The following is a 24,653-nucleotide window of genomic DNA, read 5'->3' on the forward strand; positions in this document are numbered from 1 at the left end:
GTGATTCATTCATCAAATCTTAGATATCTTCAGTTCTAGGAATGTGTACTAGTGTAGCATGCAATATAATTCCATTGTGATTGAGGGAAAGATAAATAAATCCTTACCGGTTTAGTTGAGGAGAGGCACTAGAAGTGGTACTGTCGACACCATTGGTTTTTCTTTCCCATGGTTTGGAAGTAGCTTCAACAAAAAAAAATAACAAACAGTAAACCTTTTAAATTTTGTTCATAAAGACATTGCAAAAATAAATGACTAATACACTCAATATTAGAATATGAGATTTGTATTTCTGGTCTCGGAAATTTGTATGCTGGTTTCCAATGGACGTCAGGAACTGGGGAAAGCAAAGTTACATCTTGTTTACACATCATGATGAAAGGTTAAGGCATCACTTTGACTCCTTGTGTCAGTCAGAAACTGATGTGCAACGTTATCAAGACGTTATCTATACTACAATGTTATCTATACTACAGGTCATTTATTTCACTGTGCATTTATTTTTTTGCATTTTTCTGTGTATTTTAGCCATAACAGGCAGATTATATGTGAAAATAAGTATCCACACAGAAATGCACTTGTGAATTCATTTCAAAACAGGTATGCCTACCTTTCGGAGCTCCAGGGGGCGACGTTCTACCTGATGGCTTACTACTGGAATCTGATGCTGATGATGGATTCTCCTGAAAATTTATTTTTAAAAGGATGAATTATATTCAGTAACTCAACAAAAGTCATGACTTTTAAGCGGTTTGGGGGCAAACAGAATTTCTTCAAGATACTGAGTTGAACTCCTGCTCAAAGAATAGGCCAAGAGTGGCTTGAACTTTTCTTGATGCAGACCTGTTTCTTTCATACCAGATATTTTACAACTGTTCATGAGTAGGTCCGAAAGATGAAGGTTTGTTTTCTGCTCTAGGTTTATCAGTTTGTTAGGGAGGTACTTCCAATACCTTTGGTTTATCAGAATCATACTAAACAAAGGGTTTTAAGGTCTAACCTATACGGAAGCATGTATGAAAACCAAAATGCAGTAGCTTTATTCACTTGAAGACAGTAATTTTTCCTCATTTTTAATTTACCCTTTCTTGTACTTCTCTTACTTCTCTTTACTTTTATGTTTTGCTCTCTTCTAAGCACCTTGAGCATTTAATCAAAATGGAAAAGACGCTATATAAGTCATATGTATTATTATTATTATTATTGTCCATATGTTCTGCATGAAGACATTTCAGTAATACAGATACTAAAGATTTTGATTTTTTTTTGAAATATCCAATCTTGCAGGCCCGTATTCCGAAGTCTGGTTTAAAGTTGAGGTTCAACTATGGATAGCCAATTGTGACATAAATATCTACAACAGATTTTCAATTTATCAGCTAATTTGACTCTCAAATCATTCTTTACTGTCTTGGAAATATCAATATGATAATTGTCTTCACCATTAATGAATTAGGGAAGATCATGGTAAACATAAGAAATATTCAATGAAATCAAATTTTAGACATTTTTGGCTTCCCATAATTTTAGTACAAAGTAAGACCATGGTCTAAGTTACACCCGACTTTAGAATACAGGCCGCAATGTCCAGTGCATCCATAAGTGATATAATACCCACTATCACTGCATGTTTTCTTCATCTTTATCAAATGAAGTTAAAAGAGGAAACAGTGGTGAGAATTTATGAACTTACCGAAGCCTGACGGCGTTGGTTTAGTTTCTGTTGCAGAGAGCTCATGAAGTCACCTCCACCCCCTGATGGCGGTGGTCGGCTACCACCACCACCCCCTCCTCCTCCTCCTCCTGCACTGGATGATGAACTATCATTGACTTCAGTCTGTCAAGAAAATTCAAAGTTGAGTAAAAGATGGTGATCATTTAACTATGCCTCTTACTGGAAACGATTCCCATTCCATCATGCTCTCTCACATTCGAATACAGTATGTCAATACTTCTTGTAATTTAGAGAGATTCTGATACAAGCAGCACAAAGGTGTTCTCAATAAGTTTATTCTTCAAGAGCCAACTATATTTTCTAGTACAAATTTAGGTAAAATAAATGTCCATTAGAAATCATACAGGAACTGCAGACATACAGTATTCTCGCATCTACAGAAACATACTTTGAGAATGGGAAACTGACTTTAAATCTTGAGCAAATGGTAAATGCTGTACGATATGAGGCATGAAGCAAAGATCCAAAATATAAATACAACTGGATTTCCAATCAATCAGAATAGTCCATTTGAGTCTTGCATTTTATCTGTTTGGTTGTGAGATTCTTTCTGCAATAGGTTGTAAGTCAAGGATGTAAGTTCGATAGTGCACTGCATTCACAAGATACATACCCTGTTAACTTTTTTTAATTTGGCTGCTGCTAATGCTGCTGCCAATCCACCTCCTGCTGGAGCACCACCACCTCCTCCTCCTCCTGAAGGTGCAGGAGGGGGACCTCCAATAGCTGGTGGTGGTGGTGGAGGGGGTGGGCCTGCACCTCCTGCTGCAGGTGGTGCTGGTGGGGCAGGCGGACCTGCTGCTGGGGCCGGTGGAGCTGCTGGAGGCTGAGGTGGAGTCGGAGGTGCGGCTGGAGCTGGAGGTGCTGCCGGAGCTGCTGGAGGCTGGGGTGGAGCTGGTGGAGCTGCCGGGGGTGCATGAGGAGCTTTGGGTACAGCAGGGGGAGCTGCTGGGGGTGCATGAGGAGCTTTGGGTACAGCAGGAGGGCCAGGTGGCTCTGGTGGACTTTGTCTGGTAGCTGTACAGAAAGAAAAGTATACTTTGTAAGTCAATCATGTCAAATAACTGATGAACATAATGGCTAGATAGCATTTTTCTTAAAGAAATCTGTGTTTGGTGATTTTCTATTTTTTGATAAATTTGTTCAAATTATAACTCCAAGATTTTAAGTTTTGAAGAAAAAAATATATACCTTTCAGCATTATTTCGTGATGCCTTTCCTTTCATCAAATTCTTTTATTGGAATTCAATATTGTCATTATGGCAGAATGATCATCAAAAAGCGGTCTTCATTGTTATTAGCTCTTGGCATTGCATCTGGCATCCCTGACATTGATATATACATGTAAATTGCTGATTAACAACAAAGCCATGTTTGTCAATTACATCGGAAGGCAGGGCATTATCTACCACCACGGATTGGTTTGACCGATAATAACCAACAATTATAGCAGGGCTGTTCCTTTAACAGTTGCAGCAGTCAGCTGTCTTTGTAAAGGAACTAGGGTTTAAAACTAGGTAGGGGGCCCATACCCTAATGGCCATGGTCATCTTCTCTTTTGGTATGTTCTAGGAAGAACCACCATGGACTTCTGTAAAGAGGGAATCTGGAAAATTCCTGAATAATGTTCACAACAGTTTAATATTTTTTATCAGATGGATCTACGCTTGAAAAAAAAGTACTTGCCAATCAGTATAAATGACTGTACAAAGAATAGAAGACAACATTTTGATTGAAAAACAAATAACCAAAAATAAAGTTAATAAAGTTATTAACGTTAAAAAAGTTTCTGAAAACCAGATCAATTATGCGTAGAAATTTTGAATTTTCTCTTTTTTCTTTAATCAGGTCTTTTTTTCTCCAAAGAATGGCACCTATATTTTTGACAATATGATTAGGCCTACATGTCAATATATTGATCACTAGCATGTATAAACAGAGATCAGGATATGTATGTAGGCCCATAGGCATAGGTGGTTGAATACTTGGCTGCATCTACTGATCATTTCCAAATGCACAGAGACCCAACAAAGGTTTCCAACATACTTTAAAAGATGAGTAAGAAAACAAGGCTGCCAAGACAAAATGAATTCAACTTGGCAATGGCCACCCACGATTCAATTTCTGGCCATGTTTCGGAAGTTTTAACAGAGTAATCCAAATTATCAGGATAAAGCTTAACAAGATTTCCATAACAAATATTCTCCTCCCTTTCTTGTATTCTTTACATCCAATTCTTTAAAGACATCATTTATATCATACGCACCGACTCACAAAGATATCTTATAATTCAGCATGTCTTTAAACTCGGATTCTAACCAAAGGAAAATATTTCTTTGATACAAATTCACCAAAGGTATAAAATCCTTTAAAAAAATTACATAATGCATTTATATATTATCCAATATTAAATGTACCTTACTTGACAGATAAGTAAATTTCTTTCCAAACTGAATCCAAAGTAAAAGATGCATCGATCAAGTGGACAGAAATGATGCATATAAACAAAATCATATATCCTATGTGTCAAGTTTGCCAATTGGTATACAGAAGACCTTACTTCTGATGAATATTGAATTTCATCAAATATTCTTCTCATTAAAACTTGACAGCTGGAATATGAAATGGACCATTTCAACTGAATTATCTGGCCATATAGCCGTTTTTCACATTTAATAAAATTACCAATTATATACTCTATTCAAGTTACTGGATGCATTAATCTCCTCTATTGATATACTTAATTCAGAATGCCATGATGGTCAATTAGTGTTAATGAATCGGTTAAATTTGAATGGAAAATTGGTCATACTTTCACTTTCTTTTGAACATGCTAGCTCAAAAATCTTTTTTGACCTTTTTTGGAATATTGTAGTCGAGCCACATAAAGACTTAAGTATTTCCAAAGTATTATCTGATGATAAATCTTTCAATGAAGGTCCGAAGATGACATCCCATGAATGAATGTGAGTTTAGAGAGGGCATAGATGCAGGTGGTGAGATGATATGATCACAACCACAACACCTGACTTAAGACAGGAAGACACAAAGGAAAAAAAAAGTACATCAAGCAATAGATGAACACATGCTGAGTTGAATACTCGAGTTGATAAAGTTAAAATTTAAGATTTTTTTAGGTATTCTGAAAGCTGCATATTTTGGTAATATCCATTTTACACTTGGGCAGGAAGGCATTGATGAGATCGGTGCATGCTTGTCAAAATATTGAGGGACAATAAATTTGGAGCAGCAAAGATGAAATCTTAATCTAGTAAAACAGGTAGATGTATCTTCTTATTGAAGCTAATCTTTATTTTCTGATCAACTACAAATCAATTGTCAAAATGAAAGATTATCTTATGCATAGATATTTTTTTTCGCTTAGAATGACCCATGTCAAAAGTAGAAAATGTGTCCTTTTTGACAGAATGACAAGTAGTTAAAGCAATAAAAAAAAGCAACAAAAAAATTGATGTTTGTCAGACAGATCTTTTACCTATCAGAATTCTAAATGGTATACCCTTTTCATAAACCTATCCTCCAATTAGCCGCCTAAGAGTAATGCGGATAATTCAATAAAAATTGCGTTCACAAACTCCGAAAATAAGCCGCATTATTTTTACGAGCGCCCATCCTGAAAAGGCGGATAATCGTCATGACAACTGGACATGCCCCCTCCGATGCGGTTGTGTTGGAAAAGGGTGACCTTGTGACCGCACCATGGCAATTATCCGCATTATTTGGAAATGCGTTCATAAACTCAAAATCTTGTCCCAATGCTGCTATTATGCGGATAATAGCAGCATCAGAGTAATGCGGATAACTCTTGTCCTCCTCCAATTTTACGACCAAATTATGCTGCTATTAGCCGCATAATTGGGTTTATGAAAGGGGTACTAGAGTGGTAGGCATAAATTCCAACATGGATATCTTGATGTACAAATATCAGCTTTAAAAGTATGTATGTCTCAGAGGATCTCTATTTGACCTAAAAGTTTACTACTATGACTTGAACAGCTGGAATGGTGATTTTGAATTCTGAAAAAAATATTAAAGATTTTCATTTTCATCTTTATTATTCTAATTTTAGTCATAACAAAATTTGATGGTCTAATTGGGATTAGCTGAAGTGTGCAAAATCCATGACCAGCAAGCAAGTAAAATATGTATTTTTAAGCTAATGGTGTACCACATTTTTGATCACAATGATAATTAAAATATGGTGAAAGATAATTTCAGAATAACATAATCTCTACATACCTGGCATTGAATGAGTGTCCATGTTTCCACTTCTCCTATTCATATCATGCTGATGCTGTTGGTTATACATCCTACACAAAAAGGTAACATATCCTCCATTATTCATCATGATGGCAGTTAACTATTCAGCTGTAGCGCAACTATCCAACCAACAGTACAGTTATGACAGTATGGACACAATAAAACTTCTCAAAATATGTCTATGGGGGCCCTGTGTTGAATTCTGCAAATATGTTTGCCAATGTTTCATAATCACACATAAATACAACGTCTGGTTTTAATTATCTCAACTAAGAACAACTGTTTCATCATCACCCTCTACAGAGTTTTGTCTGTCAACAAAGAAATTTGAAGTTATTATATTATGATACCATGACATTTGCTCCCCTTCGATGGAAAATCTACAAATTAGGCCAACCTCAAATGAAAAAATTGAATTTTTCATTAGTACTTTTCAATGAGTGAGAGGGAAACTTAATTTCTTCCTTACATATAAATAAAAAATACATGAACCCTTTTTTGGACAAAGTGGATATAAAAAATAACCAAAAAGGTGACAAATCATCAATATTTGCCATTCACCATGCCTTAACATAAGCAACCTATCACAGAAGTATAAGAATCAAGGAAACCAACCATTCCAGGAAAAAATCTTAATATGGTCAAACCTTATTGTGACATCGAGGATATCATAATAACTGATCATTTTCCTATAAATCTCTGGCCATTTCTACCTGACCAACAGGATAGCTAACAATGAATCATGATTTAATTTTCAGCTGAATCATTGATTTTTTGTTTCAGACTATGTTACTACCAACCTTCCAAAGCTAACACTAAATCTGAATCCAAACCTCTCCAAGCCATGCCCCATAATGCTATGTCTTCTGAAAAATTAAGACAGCAGCAATTGTTGCAAAAAACCACTGTTGGGTCACCAATATTCATAAAGTAAGCAAATGAGAGAGGAGCTCATGGGGTCAGTTACATGAAGCTTAATGATTGGTCGTGCAATTTATTTACACACATGGTGGTACATAAGGATCAATGTAATCAATTGTAAATCATAGCCATCAATCAAACACTAAGCTATATGTTACAAGGCCTTCATTGGCCTTCATTATTCACTGAATTTGTGTTTTAAATTAATCTTTTCTCCCACATTACTTTCACTTTAATGTTTGTTTAACTTTTCCTGTTGTACACTGTTCAAACCAAACTGATACTATAAAGGACCATGGTAAACAAAAGACCATACCTTTTAATGTTTTGAATTAGAGTTAAATTATTTCCTCACCTTTCATTTTGTGTTTGTGAAGGTCCATTCTGAGCACTAGGTGGTACTTGTACTGGAGCTGGAAAATTTGCAAAAAAAATATAAATATACATCATAAGAAGTGCGGTAGATTTCCAGAATAACTAAGAGAAATGAACAAAAAATTGCAATAAATACATATGAAAGAGATGAAGAATCAAATATATATCAGCTACACAAACAAATTGGTCAAAAGGAAACATATATAACAGAAAATGAGCAATTCTCAGGCTAATAATAATTATACTTGCTTATATAGCGCTTAATACTTACTTTGTCAGAAGTCTCTAAGCGCTCAACAGTATATGAAGCATAATTACCCTGGCTTTAGCAGTGCAGCTGTTACGCGCGCTGCGTTTCAAGGAATAAATTCCTGCCAGGTACCCATTTTCCTCACCTGGGTTGAGTGCAGCACATTGTGGATCAATTTCTTGCTGAAGGAAATTACGCCATGGCTGGGATTCGAACCCACAACCCTCTGTTTCAGAGTCCGGAGACTAATCCACTGGGCCACAACGCTCCAGGCTATTCTTTCTATCTGATGCTGTACACTTAAATAATAAACATTGACAAAATACATGCATCCCCATGAAGCTTTAAAACATGTTTTCCCCCAGGAAATCAAACAACAACAACATAAGCTGGGGGGGGGTGATATTTTTGTTAAAATTATCATCATCAATACCAGAATGACACCCAGACTGCATTACACCCCTCTCAATACGTAACCCAGATGACATACTTCATACAAACTTAAAGGATAAGTCCACCCCAACAAAAAATGAGTTGAATAAAAAGAGAAAAATCCAACAAGCATAACACTGAAAATTTCATCAAAATCGGATGCAAAATAAGAAAGTTACGACATTTTAAAGTTTTGCTTAATTTCACAAAACAGTTATATGCACATCCTGGTTGGTATGCAAATGAGGAGACTGATGACGTCATCCACTTTCTTAGTTTACATTCGATTTTGATGAAATTTTTAGCAATTTGCTCGTTGGATTTTCCTCTATTTATTTAAATAATCTTTTTGGGGGGTGGACTTGACCTTTAAGGGTATGGGGCTAGAAGCGAGGGAGACAGAGAGGGGGGGGGGTAATCCTCATCTGTTGTGGTATTTCTCCTTGACTATTGCTCAAGGATGAGCATCCTTATCATCTCAAAATATTTTCCATTCTTCAGATACCAGGGTATGTGTAAGGAGTTAATTTGCACAGAGGGATAGAGATGGTCGATGGACTACACTTAACTGGTAAGGCAACTGAGGCATATAGGCTGGTCTATTACCAACACCCTGATGGGGGGGGGGCTTGCTGTACTACACCAAATTGGTGGATAAAAATGATTTATCAATACCATATGGTCATGTCATAATGAATTAGTGAAACAAGATTGGCTTCTAATGCAACATATACAGTATGCAACCATTACTGGAAAATGTTTCCATTTGATCGGTTAGAATTGCTACAGCATCTTGGCATTTGATGTAATGATAAATATGTCAATGCAAAGCAAAGTTTTAGCTATATAATGTTTCTGTCTTCTTGTTTTGGTTTTCAAAGAAAGGTAATTTTCTGATAAATTGTTCACGAGGGCCATTTCCTACCAGTTGCCAAGCTAAAGTACATACATCAATTATATCTGAGAAGTTTCCTGCCTTGTGTCAGTTATGGTGTGGCTCTGCTTCAAGTAGAGGCCTACAAGTGATCATCACAGGGCATTCATCTAACCAAGGATTTATCATACCCAGATCCTGGGCCCATTGAATCCAAACACATAGCAGGGTTCCAAGCTTTTCAAGAAAACAAAATTCCCTGATTTTTCCCTGATGAAGTTTAAAAATTCCCTGATAATTATTTAAACCCATTCCCAGTTTCGCATGTTTTTTAGGTTGTTGCAGTGAATTACATGTATTTTCAGTATAAAAACAATAATGTAAAACTAATTAGTACCACTATTAACCAGTCATTACATGGATGTTGTTTTGATATGCAGCAAAATATAATAGAGTCTGACGGACTACTGTGCTTTCGACTTTTGGGCTGATCAAAATTTCCAGGCTTTTCCCTCATTAAAGGCATTTCCCCTGATTTGAGTTATTTTTTATCAAATTCCCTGATTTTTCTGACTGGAAAAAAGTAAAATAAATTCCCTGATGGGCTGGGAACCCTTACATAGGCCTACAACTTTAACAATGACATCACAAAGTGAAAATAACCTCTCACGCTCTCTCTCTCTGGCCACACATCACCTTTCCTTCCTATCATATCGCCTTCATGCAAGAAACAAGATGTTGACACGATTACCGCGCCGACCAAGATAGACCAGAAGTTCTAGACGGCTGACTTTTAAGATGCCATAGCATGACTAATAGCATGGTGGCTATGTATTTGTGGTATGTGACAATGTGATGAAGTAACTAGAAGATGATCTATAGCGGACTATATATTCTATCTTATTAGTGTTCTATATAAAGAACCTGTTGTCATACAGTATATCCTACAATGACACTTTACATATTGCAAAGTCATGACAATGTTGGTATTCAATTAATTCAAGACATTTTTTTGTCTTTGGTTGATATTACCTCTTCAATGAATTGATTACCAGACATTATTGTTATATTAAAGAAAAATCTAGACTGTGCGGTCTCTACTTGGTTTTATATATTTATTATATGAGAATATGTAGGCCTAATTTCTATAGAACCAAATAATCAACTATACCTCGATAACATTTGCTCTACGGTCGCCGTACAGCGAGTCAAAAACAGCCGTTTTATTCATTTTTATACAAACTACCTATATGTAGCTGTTACCGAAAATGTTAAAACAGCTGTTTCTGACTCGGCGTACGGCCGTCGTAGAGCAAATGTGACCGAGGTATTACTCACATTTACCAACCCACTTTAAAATTGATAGAAGAGTTTTGATTCTTCAGTCTTTTCATTTTCAAATTTCATATCTACTGAAGACATGGACCTGCTTGCATGAAACTTAGCATTGATGGAAATTGCATTAGTAATATGGTTAGCAGCCAATCAAAATCAAATGGCAGCATCTAAAAATACAGTATAATTATACTATGTTTAATGTCAAAAACTCCTGTAAAATGCACAAAAGCACTTTGTTGGTCTGCCTCAATACACTTAGTATTACCAAACTGTCTGACTTGCAATAGTTGATTTTTTTTCCTTAATCAAGTTGCGATAAAAAGTTCTCCATATATTTTTGTATGTTTTTAGTTGTTATTTCTACTTATAGACTGCTTTCTTCATATAAAACATATATTTCATGCCAATATTCATATCATAGTCTTTTTTGTGAAACACACCATAATTTCCTGATTGAAATTATTGAATGATTTCTACATCAAATGATAAAAGTTCCCTATATGGCAGGCGGGGGAGGTAGAAAACAACACGAGCCTGAATAAAAGTTACACTTCCATTATATAAGATAATCTCTATAATCACTTTATGGTAATAATATACCCCAATACAGTCTACAAAATATTAAATTTTTTAAAATTTTGTAGAGTATCTAATCCACCTACACACTCCATTATCAATATAATCCATTCTTCTTCACAGAAAACATATATTTCATGCCAATATTCATATCATAGGCATTTCCTGTCATTTCAACAGCTAATTCACGTCCAATGGAATCGGATACTTCAGAATCATTGATTATCAGCCGAGCCAGATAATCCATTTCCACTAGGATAACTACAGTATAATGAGCATTCATATTTTTGTCTCACTGATACAGTGCTAATCCTCTCTAATTGGGAATCATCCTGCGCTGAAGACTTTGTGGTACAAGAGTCAGTAGATTTAATAAGAAGCACTTTCAGACCCACTTGATCACCAACATTCCCATCAAATTACAACTATTTGTTCAGGCTTCAAAATGACAGATAATTATTTTCCGCATAAATTCCAACCTAACCTCTTTTGGGTAAAGTTCTAAAAATTACAAATAAGCATAGTACACACACAATGTACGCTCTTTCAAAATCGCTAGCTCGGCAAGTTACTTGCAACCCCTGATAGGTGTGTCTGAGCACTGAACCAAAGATAAGTTCATGTCATTTGCATTCACACCGCAAAATGACCAGTAAACTTGGAAAAATCCCTAAGAAAGTTTTTTTTATTTTGGAAATGAATGAATTTACGCGTTAGATAGGCAATACTGCACTTCCTGTGCAGGCTAACTGCGTTTGTAATCCCCTTCTCAAAGTGGGTTGAGTACTCCACTTTGAATCCAGGGCCCTGTTGTACAAAGAGTTACGTTGATCCAATCAATCGTAACTCTATGGAAATCCATTAGTGTCATAATTTTTTCAACAAAAAATTTGCACAATGTCCTTTTTATGCAAAGAGAAGCGCATTGAATTTTCAAGAAAACAATGAATGCATGAATATACATCACAGCTAGAAAATATTTTGAACAAACATGCATAATAGATGTTGATGTTGCTGGCCGTACAACAAAATAACCCTAGAATTTTCAAACTGTCCTCCAGAGTGGAGTAACTCCTTCTGGACTCCGGAGCAACTCCACTTCAGCTGTCAGTATGAAAGGGGTATCATTGATAGAGCTAGATCAGGGTAGAATTTCTGATCAGAAATTATCAGGTACTTTAGGTGTTTGATTGTGTTTAAAAGCATCTTCTGTGGTTCAAGAGCCAGTGAGGTTCAACAGAGTGTGGTTTCTATCTAGAAGCGGAGATATCGCAAATCTGTCTCAATCCTTCTATCAACATAGGATGTTCAGCTTTATTAGTGATAATTAAGGATTGTAACTGACTGACACTTTATAAAATACATGGCTCTGATTGATTTGAAACACAGCAAAATAATTAAGGAGTATTGTGAATAGGAAATGGCTGCTAGGATAGATGGCTGATGTCTTTCAGCAATATTTCTATTTCATAACTGAAAATTTGTGTGAGTTATTGATATTTCATAGGATTTTAGGTACAGTAAACCTCCCTTTATATACTTTACATACATTTATATATATATTTTTTTTTTTGGGGGGGGCACTATGGGGGCAATAAACAATCCTCCCAAATGAAATGAAATTAAGCAGCACATAAAGGGGGGGGAAAGAGATAGAAAGTTTATTTGCATTACCCTGACCCAAGAGTTACAGTTTTCCAGGTGTGCTAATTGCGGGAAGGGGGGGGGGCACAGGATGGGACCTCACATCTACAGCCAAATGATTAGCCATACCAAGATTCATCATTCAAATATCTTTCAGAAATCAATATCATATGTGATTCTAAAGTCATTCAATCTAGCTTTGTCAAGCTTGCAAGGAATTCTTTGTATTTTCCAACCTAACCACAGACCCTCCTGAGCATGACCTGAAGGAAATGGTTATATTAGGAAATGGGTGGCGTTCAAATGGATCATATGAAATTGTGTGCTTCTAAATATAGGCTCCTAATTTTCAATGGTGGTTAGCTATTATTTATTTCTAATTAGAAGGACTAATTATAATAAAATAATGAAATTTCAAGGCAAATTATTTTTGTTTCATATACAGGAGCAGCGGGCATTTTAATTCTAAAAAGCCCCCCTCCCTAAATATACACACAATGAAATCTATTACAGATGAATGAAGAAATAAAGTTTCCAATAATCCTAGAGAAATTAAGAGTAAGAATGAAATCCCTTGCTGAGTAAAAACTATCATAATAGGTACAAAATATCACAAAGTTAGACTAAGTTCAAGATCGTTCAAAAACGATTCCAGTAGAGAACATCTAATTTACAAAACAGAAACTTCAGTAAAAAAAATTGTATTCTTGTTCTGAAATTATACTTCTCTCTTTAAAAAGTATTTAAAAGCTAGAGAGGTCAATGAATGTTTGCAAGTGCAACATTCAATAATATGGCACGTACATGAATATATATTTCCTGCCAGTAAGCTGTATTGGAGAAGCTCGCTTATCAGGCAATCAAGATCTCTGATCCAATATGGCATATCATTTTCTCTGTAAGATCTGTTACAGACCGAGCCCATTGGCATGAATCATCTTTTATGTTGACCCCACCCCTCAAAAAAAATTGAATCAATTTTTTTCGCCTTAAAATAATAGCCCCAAAAAATGAGTGTGAACTAAATGAGATACAATTTACAAGTTTCATTGTCCATTCATAAGTAATCAGGCAAAAAAAATAAAGATAAATCACTGAAGTGAAGCAGAAGAAAATGGTAAGCTTAATTTTTTCATCAAACTCTTAAATAAGTTTCTAATTGGCAAAATGCCTTTAAAAACCCCCGGATACCTCAGTAGCAACATTATATTCTTGTTCTGAAATTATACTTCTTTGGGTTTTTGGCAATTCCTCCATATTCAGGTTACATATGTTTTGTTTCTTTCTTTGGTTGTTCTTTGTAATTTTGGTAGCTTTTGATATTTTTGTCATTTTCTAATAATAATAGGCATTTATATAGCATCATTTATCTTGAAATAATCTATTCCCAGGCGCATTGTTATTATCATTATTACCCCGGCTTTAGCTCCAGCTGCCTTTCAGCCCTCATGCATTCAAGGAATTAATCCTGCTGGGTACCCATTGCCCTTAATGTGGGTAAATTTCTTGCTGAAGGAAAACCGCCATGGCTGGAATTCGAACTCACGTCCCTCTGATTGAAAGGCAAGAGTCGAAACCACTAGAACATGGCGCCCAACTCTAATCAACACTTGTTTGTATTATTTACAGTAATCCTATCAAAAGAACAGTTAAAAAATATGTTGGCCTACATACCGGCAGTAAACAGCAGTATCATTGATCTGAAAGATCTCCTTCCGAACTTTGTCATCTTGTAAAAAAAATATTACTCCTCTCCAACGAACAGATCAACGCATGAGAAACACAGAACACTCATCAGTATGACAAAATTCACAAACACAAAACTACTCTCCCAAATGATTCTCTCCACAGAGTCCAGATCCTATCAAATTGCCCTTCAAAATAAATACAAAAAAGGCAGGCCCCTTGCGGAAAAAGACAGTCATCCATAAATTTAAGCTAAAAAAGGGAGTTCATCTGAAATAGAAGCATGCCAATACAGCTGTGTGTTCACAAATGTGATTTGAAATCTATAGGAAGCTTTTCAATTTGGGTTCAATGTAAATCAAATCATAGTAAATTGGATCTAGGATTTAGGCTCAAGTGTGTGTAGGCCTATATCCTGATGTTATGATTTTTTAGTAAAGGCTGCCAAGAAAAGTCTCAGATACACAGGGTGGGGGAAGAAATGGGTAATAAGCTCCGGTATTGACATTGACAAATGGTTCTATCCAAAATATCTTTATTTTCTTATCAAATGCAGAATCTTTCATAAACACAGACAATCAATAATTGAGATATACAGTGAAATATGTATTACTTTTGAATGTAAAAAATTCAAATCACATCCGGAAATGTGATAAAAGAGGGGTCACCATAGATTATGAAATTCCCAATGATGATACAAAAATAACCACTGAGTAATACTTTAAGAAACTTCAGTGAATTTGGGTCATGAGAGCCAAGTCTGACAAGATTCAACATTTGTCTCAACCGGTGGGTGTTTCATAAAACTGTTCGTAAGTTAAGAGCGACTTTAAGAATGACTGGTGATCCTTTCTTGTGGTAAACGGTATATTCATTGGTGATGGTTTAGCGCATAAGAAAGGTTCACCAGTCGTTCTTAAAGTCACTCTTATCTTACAAACAGCTTTATGAAACGGCCCCCATATATTCAGTGATAATAGTGTAATGAATACCTTCAAATGGAGTGTTTTGAGATGCTACAAGAGTCTACTTGTTGCTCTTTTCATTCAAAGTTGACAAATAAAAAATATAATTATAGAAATACTTGCCTTCGGTTTCATCATTGTGCTGGCTTTCTGCTTCGTTTTCATTAAAGTTCTCCTTCCCGATAAAATCTGCATTTGCTTCGGTAATTCCAGTAGTTTCCACTCCTAATACAATACTCGCTGTAGCAACAGCAGTACTCTCATCACTCACACTGCCCGATACTTCAGATACGTCCATCTTTTCTGGCGATGATGGGGATGTAGTTATTTGATGGGAGGATGATGACAAACTTGTGTTTGACAGATCAAGATGATCATCTGTCTTAGCCGGTGACCTTGGTTCCTCAAAGATCGGCGATAATGGAATCTGCGTCATCCCTATCTCCGTCGATGAAGACGCCGGTGTTGTTGTTAGAGAAGGGATGGATAGGCTATCATCAAGCATGTAATTGTCTTGGCAAACTTTCTCCTGGTCTTGTTTCATATTGTCTTTAACTTCTACACTCTCTCTCATTTCTTTATCGTGATCTTTTTGTTCTACATCTTCCTCTTTGGCAGCCCTTTTGTTGTCTTCTGCTATTTCTGTAACATTGGTGGTTTTTGAATTGTTGTTTATAGCGCTTACAGATCTATCCTTGATATCGCCATGTACTTGAGAGTCGTGATTTGCATGTATAGCACAGTCCTCCTTACTTAACACATCAGAAGTAATAAAACCATCTTCTTTTTCCCCTTTAACATCACTTTCAGCTTTGTCCATGGTTTTATCAGCATCTTCAATGTCATTTTCTTTAGTAGCTTCTGTCATTTCATTCTTAATATCCTTAGTGCTATTCACACCCATTTTGTTTTCTTCTTCATTGTTTTGTTGTTCATTAATGGTAGGTTTTTGCTCACCTTCTGTGTCTCCTGGCAAAGGCAAAGAAGTGCCACCAACATGTTGCTCTTGACTCTCTGTTAAGGTTTCTTCAGGACCTGCCATCAGAGGGGGTGATGGTGGTGCTCCATTACTCATTTCTTCAACCTCAGGTAGGCAGTCAATAATGTCATCCGAGACAAGAATTTGGGAAGAGCTGAAGAACTCCTGCGCCTCACCATGTTCTTCTGGCAATGGAGGTGGTTGCTGCGTCTTCTCAGGTTCTGGTCCTGATGCACCATCAGGTTGTTTAGGCGGGCCTTTGGCTGGTTTGGGTGGCACTGGTGGTAACTGTGTGTTATTGTTGGAATTCACATTATCTGATGAATTGCTGTTCTCTATGGAAACAGATTTCTTATCAGAAACTTCATTTGCATTTGCATCTTGGCAGTTGATTGAATTTTCTTGAAGAGCAGCGATTTCTTCAAAATTCTTCAAGCTGGAGATCAGTTTGCTGTCAGAAAAATTTAGAAACTCATTTGCTGTTAAACCTCCATTTACCTGGCACTGCTCAGTATCCATCTTGTTGTCATCAATTGATTCTTTGGCTTCGTCACTCACAAGTTTAGCTGCTGCCTCTGTCACAGACGATACAAGCTGTGAAGCAAGAGCTTTCTCTATCGCTCCTACTGCTAAGGCTCTAGCTTTTTCTTCAGCGCTCTCAAAGCTCGAATCAATGTTCATAACAGTAGGTTCCTCAAACTGTACCTTGCTTACATTTGAGCTGTTAATGGAACTTGAATCCTCTTCATGGACAGAATTACCATTTAAGACTCGAGGGTGGAGTTTGTTGGTTTCAATGTCAGGCTGCATGGCTGACGATTCATCGAAAGGGGCTGCAGGACCTTGGTCTAACGCTGGCATATCATTACTATCCGACATGGCATTCATGTTGTCTGTTGACATGCTGATGGTCTGACAGGATCCTTGCTCATTAACGCATCTCTCGTGATCCCCGATTGGCGTGATTAATCCCACTTCCCGACTCTGACTACCACTTCCACCCTCAGCTCCGCCCCACAAACAGCCCCTATCTGCTGTGTAATTGTTGCCTATCTTGGGTGCTACTGTCACTGAATTGTTTTTGCTGCCGCCTACGACATTGACATCTCCGCCCAGTCTGCTGCTCTGATTATTGCCAAAGCTGACTTGCTTTCTTTGATTCATTAATCCACCACTCTGTGGTCCACTTGTTGCCACATTCCCATTGCTTCTGCCAAGTTGAACAGTAAGCTTTGATACTGTCTTACCACCATCAGCTCTGCTTCCATTAAAAGGGTTAAAACTTCCCTGTCCTCGATAGGCCATGCTGTGCTCCTTCTGAGTAAATCAAATCACCAAACTCATTAGAAGAGGTGCTAAAAGGGTGATGAAAAGTTTCCAACCTTCACCTCTAAAAGAATACTATCCCTACTTCCAATTTATAAATGTCACTTTGGCTCTAAACACAAGCGCAAGTCATTAATAATCCATCAGCTGATGAGTAAGTGTTATGATAACATCACTCGTCTGCTCTGAATACCTCAGTAGTTGAATCACAAGACAGAAGTAGCGAACTTCACCGACGAGTTCACTTTTTTGTCAAGCCATCAGATCGTAGACCGAGTTGCATCCATGCGCATGGGTTATCTACCCCATTAAATCAATTATTTAGAGAAGAAACGCACGCATGCTCCCCATTCCTGACGGGTCACGAGTACCCCTTGCTTCTCATGATGTCACAGCAGTACTGCAAACATCACTGTCATCATCTTCTTCATATACTCTCGCACTCATTGTCTACTGATAAGCCCCATCTCAATGACCACGGTGACAAGATACTTGGCACATCTTTCCACCCCTCCTTTACCTATGCTTACCATATCTGTGAAATGAGATACTCATCCAGACCATGGATGATCTCATGTCCACATGAGTGACCCATAAATACTTCCATACCAATGCTATGTCATGGTCAATTTAGTTTACTCAATGAATTATCCAGATTTGAAATATTCAAGCTATTAATGAAGACCTTTCCGGTCATAGTTCCCACTCTTACTCAAACACAACCACGAATTCATGAGAAATATTTTTAGATATGAAACAAGATACTTTGATGCGTAAAGCTTATTTGGGGGAGACAAAGCTTGTTAAAATCATCTTTCAATAATCAATCATTCATATTACAAATTTCCCATCGGATGTAGGAGGAAGCAATGTAGAACTTTCTCATTTCCTCAATAAGCTCCTTATAACAAAAAAGCTAAGAGATTAAAATCAGAAAACCCTATACATGATGAAAAATGTATTGATTTAGCATTTCCTTCATCACTTTGTAACATTGTCTAGACATTATTACAAGCACTGATGTGTATCTACACGTATACATTCCACAAAACGAGTCATATTTGAGCATGTTGTAAAAGATATGTGTAAGGGGAAAGCAGAGATTTAGATCTAGCGCCACAAAATTTAAGTCCATAATACACCCTATAACACATTTTTTTACAAAGAGAAACATGAGAATTATGGAAGGGAATGATAGAATTATTACGCTTTTTTATAAATAGATAAACCATGAAAAAAGACAAAAAGCATTATGGTACAACAGGGAACAAACTTGATTTAAATGAAAGTTGTAATATAATCTTTGGTGAAGCTTAAATATAAAGGAAGAAATGATAAAGAACATAACCAGACACTAAACAAATGCAGTGTATAATTATTGTGATGATTTGAAATCAAAGGAGGGGGGATAAAAAAGAATTTAACAATAAACAAAAGATTGGGGATAGGGTATAAAATAAGTAGATAATAAGAGTGAGGGGGGGGGAGGGGGTATAGGAAACAGAGAGGAAGGAGATGTAAGTATTGAGTAAAGGGGCTCATAATCTTGAAGATATATCAAACAAGACAAAATATGAGGTATTAAAAAGAGACTTTTTCAGAGATGAATCAAAAATAGACGGAGATAGAAATAGGTTTTGGTTTTTTGAATATGTACACTCAATGACATAAAACTTAACCCTTTCACATTGGTTATTTTTAGGTCTGCTATAACTTCTCAACTAGAAATTCTAAAAGAAAATAATTGCATGCTCTTAAAAGAATATGAGCCTAAAGTCCAAACATTTAAAATGTAACTTCTTACATGATTTCTTGACTCTATTGTATGAATGCATTTCAATACATAAAAAATAGCAGAACTATTTTACCTCCAGACCTCTCTACTATTAATAATAATAATAGGCATTTATATAGCGCCATCTATCTAGAAATATTATTTTCCGAGCTGTTATTATTATTATTACCCAAGCTTTACCTCGAGCTGCCTTTCAGCACTCAGTGTATTCAAGGAAATAATCCTGCCAGGTACCCATTCACCTCATCTGGGGTGAGTGCAGCACAATGTGAACAAATGTCTTGCTGAAAGAAATTACACCATGGCTGGGATTCGAACCCACGACCCTCTGTTTCAAAGTCAGAAGACTAATCCACTGAGCCACATTGCTACTATTCTATCACAATCAAGAGGAATAAAGAAGTGATTCTCTAGATGGAAACACAGGGCCTGTAATACACCCCAATTGTACAATTAAGCATAATTCTTTGGTCAACCATGAAAGAAATTTGACAATCATTTATTTACATTTACCCCCCCCCCCCCATATCCTGTAAGCTTACACAGGTGCTGGTAAAACGCAGTGGTATCAAATGAAACTGATATCAACCTTTGGGTTTCTGAGAATCGCTCTGTGATCCAAACCGATGAAGGAGAGGAGATGGAATCTAGTTTGACCATGTGACATAGCTTTGAAATGTATCACCAATGACTGTTCATGGTTTAACCTAGCTTTCTTGGTCGATCCATGGAACACATCATGCACATACCAGTATATATCAAGGGCATGGCACTATCAGGTTATTACACAATCACTAAACTTGGCACATATGTCGCCAACGGTGTTTGCAGTTGCGAGCACTCACAATAAGATGATTTAATTTCTTTTTCTTTTTTATGACAAATCAAAAAATTGTATTCTTATTTTAAAATCATCAGAGACGTATGCACTGGCCTCTGCAATTATGGGTTGATCTATATTTTTGTAAGGAATTCGTATCCTATAGCAAATCACATAAAATTGTGACATTATTGATTGTTACAAAAAATAATTCTTACGAAGTAATAAACAGATGAATGTTTAGGAATGACTTTGTTTTTTTTTTCTTTTATTTTTTGTTTCTTAAAAAATCCCAATGGTATTATGACAAAAGGAAAGAAAAAAAGCTTCAATCCATAAGATTCATGTAGTGCTGCAGCACAATTACAGTGCAGGATGCAATTAATATACAGATGACAACCAATACAAGATGCCTTATAGGCTCAAGAGATTACAATTGTGAGATGTGACCATTGAAATCTATTCAAAAGAATCATTTCACTGTTAGAATGTTACATTCAGGAATTCAAGCCTAAACTTTGTTTGCTGGGTGTTAGAAGTACGAGCATGATAATTCGATATCAAATCAATACAGGTTTTTATCCTATGTATGTACCTGAGTGTATGGGTGGGTGTATGTATGTGTACAGACTATACTCTAATATTTTACATGCATTATTATGTAGGGTAAAGTTTATAGGCAGTTTTGCTTCTTTTGGGTCCTGGCCATTTTTTTATTGTTATTTTGTTTGTAAATGGAGGATTTGTATGATACTTATTTTATAATGTTCATGAACTATGTTGATATTGAATGGTCAAATAAATGAAATGAAATTAAATGAAAATCCTTACGTCTCTCATTAAATATTAGGTCTGTTATTCTACACCACTAGATGAGACAGTTCCGCTATTAATACCACACCCTAATCAAATTACCAACTTCAACCCAAGGTCTAACACTATATCCTACCCTAAACCTAACATAAAACACTAATGCAAACCTAACCCTAACCCTGATGAAATTAAGCCCGGAGCAATTGTCACAGGAGCAAATGTGTCACCCCCTTGTAACCACTGTCCTATCATAAAATGAGGTGCTAATCTAATAAATTTCTTGTCTTGAACACATCCATACATCAGGGCCCTGTCTTACAAAGAGTTATGAATGATCCAATCAATCGTAAATCTATGGAAATCCACCAGGGTCATAAATTTTTCTACAGGATATTTGCACACTGTCCTTTGTAAACAAAGAGAAGCACAATGAATTTTCAAGAAAACAATGAATGCATGAATATACATCACAGCTAGAAAATATTTTGAACAAACATGCATAATAGATGTTGACGTTGCTGGCCGTCCATTGTTGCAATTGATCGGATCAATCGTAACTCTTTGTAAGATGGGGCCCTGGAATACTATAATCCCTTTAATTTGTAATGAATAAAATTTTCTATATACTCATACTGGTAAAATTAAGTCAACAACAATAACAGTCGCACCACAACAATACAAAATAGTATTGCCTACATTATGGGGGGGGGGAGTTGACTTGAATAGATTTCATTCATTAGCCCAATTAGTTGGGTTAAGAGAGCTACAGTGTATCTAACTTTGATTTGACCAGAAGACATGGCAAATGGCGTACTATTTGTACATGGAAGTTATGGAATCATATAGCCCTTTTAATACTTTATTATAACCTGTAACACAAAAGATATGATCAATCACTCAAATTGATTACATAAGTTTATGGTAAACCATACATGTACAAAGAAGTTACAAATAATTGTTGATATATTAATAATACATCTTTGTGTTATAGGGCATGCATGTTCTTGGTTACCCCCTCCCAAAGATCATGGGGCTTTTGTTTTCACTTTCTCAGAAAGCAACCCGTGATGAGAGGAACAGATGGGTACCATTTCACATGGTTTACATGCCTAAAGGATTTCAGACTTAACATGTACCCCCAAACATTCAGAACATTTCAAAGCCCGACTTACATGAGATTTTTTAAGGAAGCATTGATCGCATTTAAGTAGATATGCAAAGATAGAAGATGTAAACACAGTGATGGATGGCGGTAGACATCATTGTCATTCAAGACATGATTTACAAAAAAAAGGGAAATTAAAAAGGACAGCAAAGGTAAAATTTTGATTAAACACTAAACATATTTTATATTCTTTGCTTTGGTTAAATCAAAATCAGTAAGGGAATCAAGGGCAAATGCAATTAAAATCAAGAATAAAAAGTTTGCACCATTAAATATAGATGTTATTTAGACTATTTCCATCTATAATAGATCCTTGTAATAGGATCTAAAATGAAATTCTAGATTTATTTCTTACAACCAGTTTGTGAGTCATTAATTTGAAGTAACGCAAGATATTCTTACTGAACTATTGATTCCATGCGAGTATTCTGCCATTTGATATTGCATGGCAGAATGAGAATTAGAATGTTATACCATGTCTTCAATAACAACATAAAGGGCTTTAGCAGACCAGTATCAATGTTATCATATGCAATTTCACTGGGTATATTAATATCACAGTGTGAATGGACTTTGTAGAACTTCTCCAGGCTTATCTCATATTAGGATTTGTGTTATCATGCAACTGTGATAGCTTTATTTCAGTGTGAATGAACTTTAAGGAATGTCTCCAGACTGCCATGAGTGAAATTAGAGGGCGTTAATTGAAGACAATTAGGTGAAATGTGGTAATAAGAGACTAAACAACTCAGAAAGCTACAAGTACAGAAAGCATGAAATAATCCAAACAACGAATTAGTTAATTTTACACACTAGTGAATTAGGATCTGAGAACCTTATCAAGTAGTTTTTTTTATTATTTTTATTCTCTTAATACAATGCATAGATAGATTATTTGTAAGAGGGCAGCCATAAACATACAATTCCACGTTATATCTAGTGTTCAAATACACAGTAACTATTTCATAAGATTGGTCATTACTAAAGTAAAACTTTCAAATTATCACAATTTCAAATTTAATACACTACAAATTCCCCATGCCCTTTACAAAACCATGTCTTTAGGCCAACTTATTGAATACTTGTGTACAGCAGTCAATGAAATAGCCTGATAACTAGCTTTATAAGTTTTACCTGATAACTAGGTGAATAATAATTTTTACCTGATAACTAGATCAAATAGTTTTGCCTGATATCTAGCTTATTAAATTTTACCCCAAACCAGTTTCATAAATTTTGCCTGATAACTAGCTTAATAAGTTGACCTGATAACTAGCTTATCAAGTTTTACCCCATAACTAGCTTCATAAATTTTACCCAATAACTAGCTTAACAAGTTTGACCAGGTAACTAGCTAAGTTTAACTGATAAATAGCCTAATAAATTTTACTCCATAACTAGCTCAACAAATTTTACCTGATAACTAGCTTAATAAGTTTTATCTAAATCTAGCTTAGTAAGTTTTGCCTGATAAATAGTTTATAAAGTTCTACCTGATCACTAACTAATAAGTCTTTAAAGAATATGGGCACAAGTGAACAGTATGGTAACTAGTGAGCTAGGAATATGATAATCCATGTCATGAATCCACATAAATCCTTCACTCTCTTACTAGCAGCTTTCTAACTTAGATATGGAAGAAGTATCTTCATGTGAGAAGTATGTATTAAACACACATCTTTTTAACTAAAACTAAATAAACTGCATGGCTGAATATTTTGATAGGATTTAAGTTGATATAGACTATCAATTTCAACTATACTATAACTAAAACTGAATATTTGTTTTTTGCATTTTTATCAAAAAATTATTAATTTTGTTTACATTGCACACCATAACTTATGACTTTAAAGTGATGAACTAACTCATGAAACCCATAATAACATGGTATACTTCAACACAGCATGATGGTTTGTATTGCTCATGGTCCCTAACATACTAATGTGTGTGTTTATTTTAGCAACATGATAAGTGCAGTTCATTTGTTTTCACTATTCATCAAATAAGATACAAATAACATCAATTATCAAGAATTCAATCGCAATCCTTCTTTAGATATAAATCTGAGCTTGCTGTAGAAAAAAAAGCATCAAATTAACACTCAAAATATTTCTTTGCAGTTTGCAATCATATAATAACACAATCATACAATGCATGAAAAGTGATCAGTGACACAGGAAGATGGATTTGCACATTAACACCATTTAAAACTGATAGACTTACCTAAAGAAATTGAGAAGGCTGTTCTTCTCATCATGGCCCAACAGATGTGTTATAAAACTCAAGATCAAAACATATGCATCAAAATGACAGAAACAGAAGAATGCCAATGGTGGAAATCACCAACAATCACACCAGAAAAAAATGGAAATGGTGTTCTGGATGGGTTAATCTGATGGGGCCTGTCATCAAAGCTCTGTAGGTCAAGTTCTGTTCTTTAAATGGACATTGACGGAATGACGATGGTGATGGATGTTTTGAATTATCAAGCTTAATTTGGTCCTGATAATGATGGAAACTGCAGATCACTTGAATACACACACACACACAAAGAGGATGAGATGGAATGTAGTTGCTATGACAGCTGGTGGAAGATTGTAGGCAGGGTTAGGTAGAGGAGAGTTGCTTGGATGCTGTCCGCTGTGCATGGGTTGGTTGGATGGGTGGAGGAGGAGAAT

The 24,653-nt window shown here is 35.8% G+C and overlaps 1 protein-coding gene across 8 annotated transcripts in view; it reads right to left on the reverse strand.

The window, feature by feature from the left end:
- Positions 1-24,653, reverse strand: part of LOC121418919 (protein enabled homolog) — a 79,774-nt gene that overhangs the window by 11,547 nt on the left and 43,574 nt on the right. For 2 of the 8 annotated variants that reach the window (XM_041613123.1, XM_041613122.1), the window contains exons 1-7: positions 15,201-18,096; positions 7,293-7,350; positions 5,996-6,066; positions 2,349-2,752; positions 1,694-1,837; positions 611-683; positions 108-183 (exon numbers count right to left, since the gene is read on the reverse strand). In XM_041613123.1, the coding sequence (XP_041469057.1) occupies positions 108-183; positions 611-683; positions 1,694-1,837; positions 2,349-2,752; positions 5,996-6,066; positions 7,293-7,350; positions 15,201-17,361 (2,987 nt within the window). In that variant the 5' untranslated portion in view covers positions 17,362-18,096. Of the gene's footprint in view, positions 1-107; positions 184-610; positions 684-1,693; positions 1,838-2,348; positions 2,753-5,995; positions 6,067-7,292; positions 7,351-15,200; positions 18,100-24,653 lie in introns of those variants that run through there. The other 6 variants (XM_041613126.1, XM_041613127.1, XM_041613120.1 and 3 more) reach the window with 5 other exon arrangements.

This window comes from Lytechinus variegatus, chromosome 7 (genome assembly GCF_018143015.1).
Source record: "Lytechinus variegatus isolate NC3 chromosome 7, Lvar_3.0, whole genome shotgun sequence".
Classification (NCBI taxonomy): domain Eukaryota; kingdom Metazoa; phylum Echinodermata; class Echinoidea; order Temnopleuroida; family Toxopneustidae; genus Lytechinus; species Lytechinus variegatus.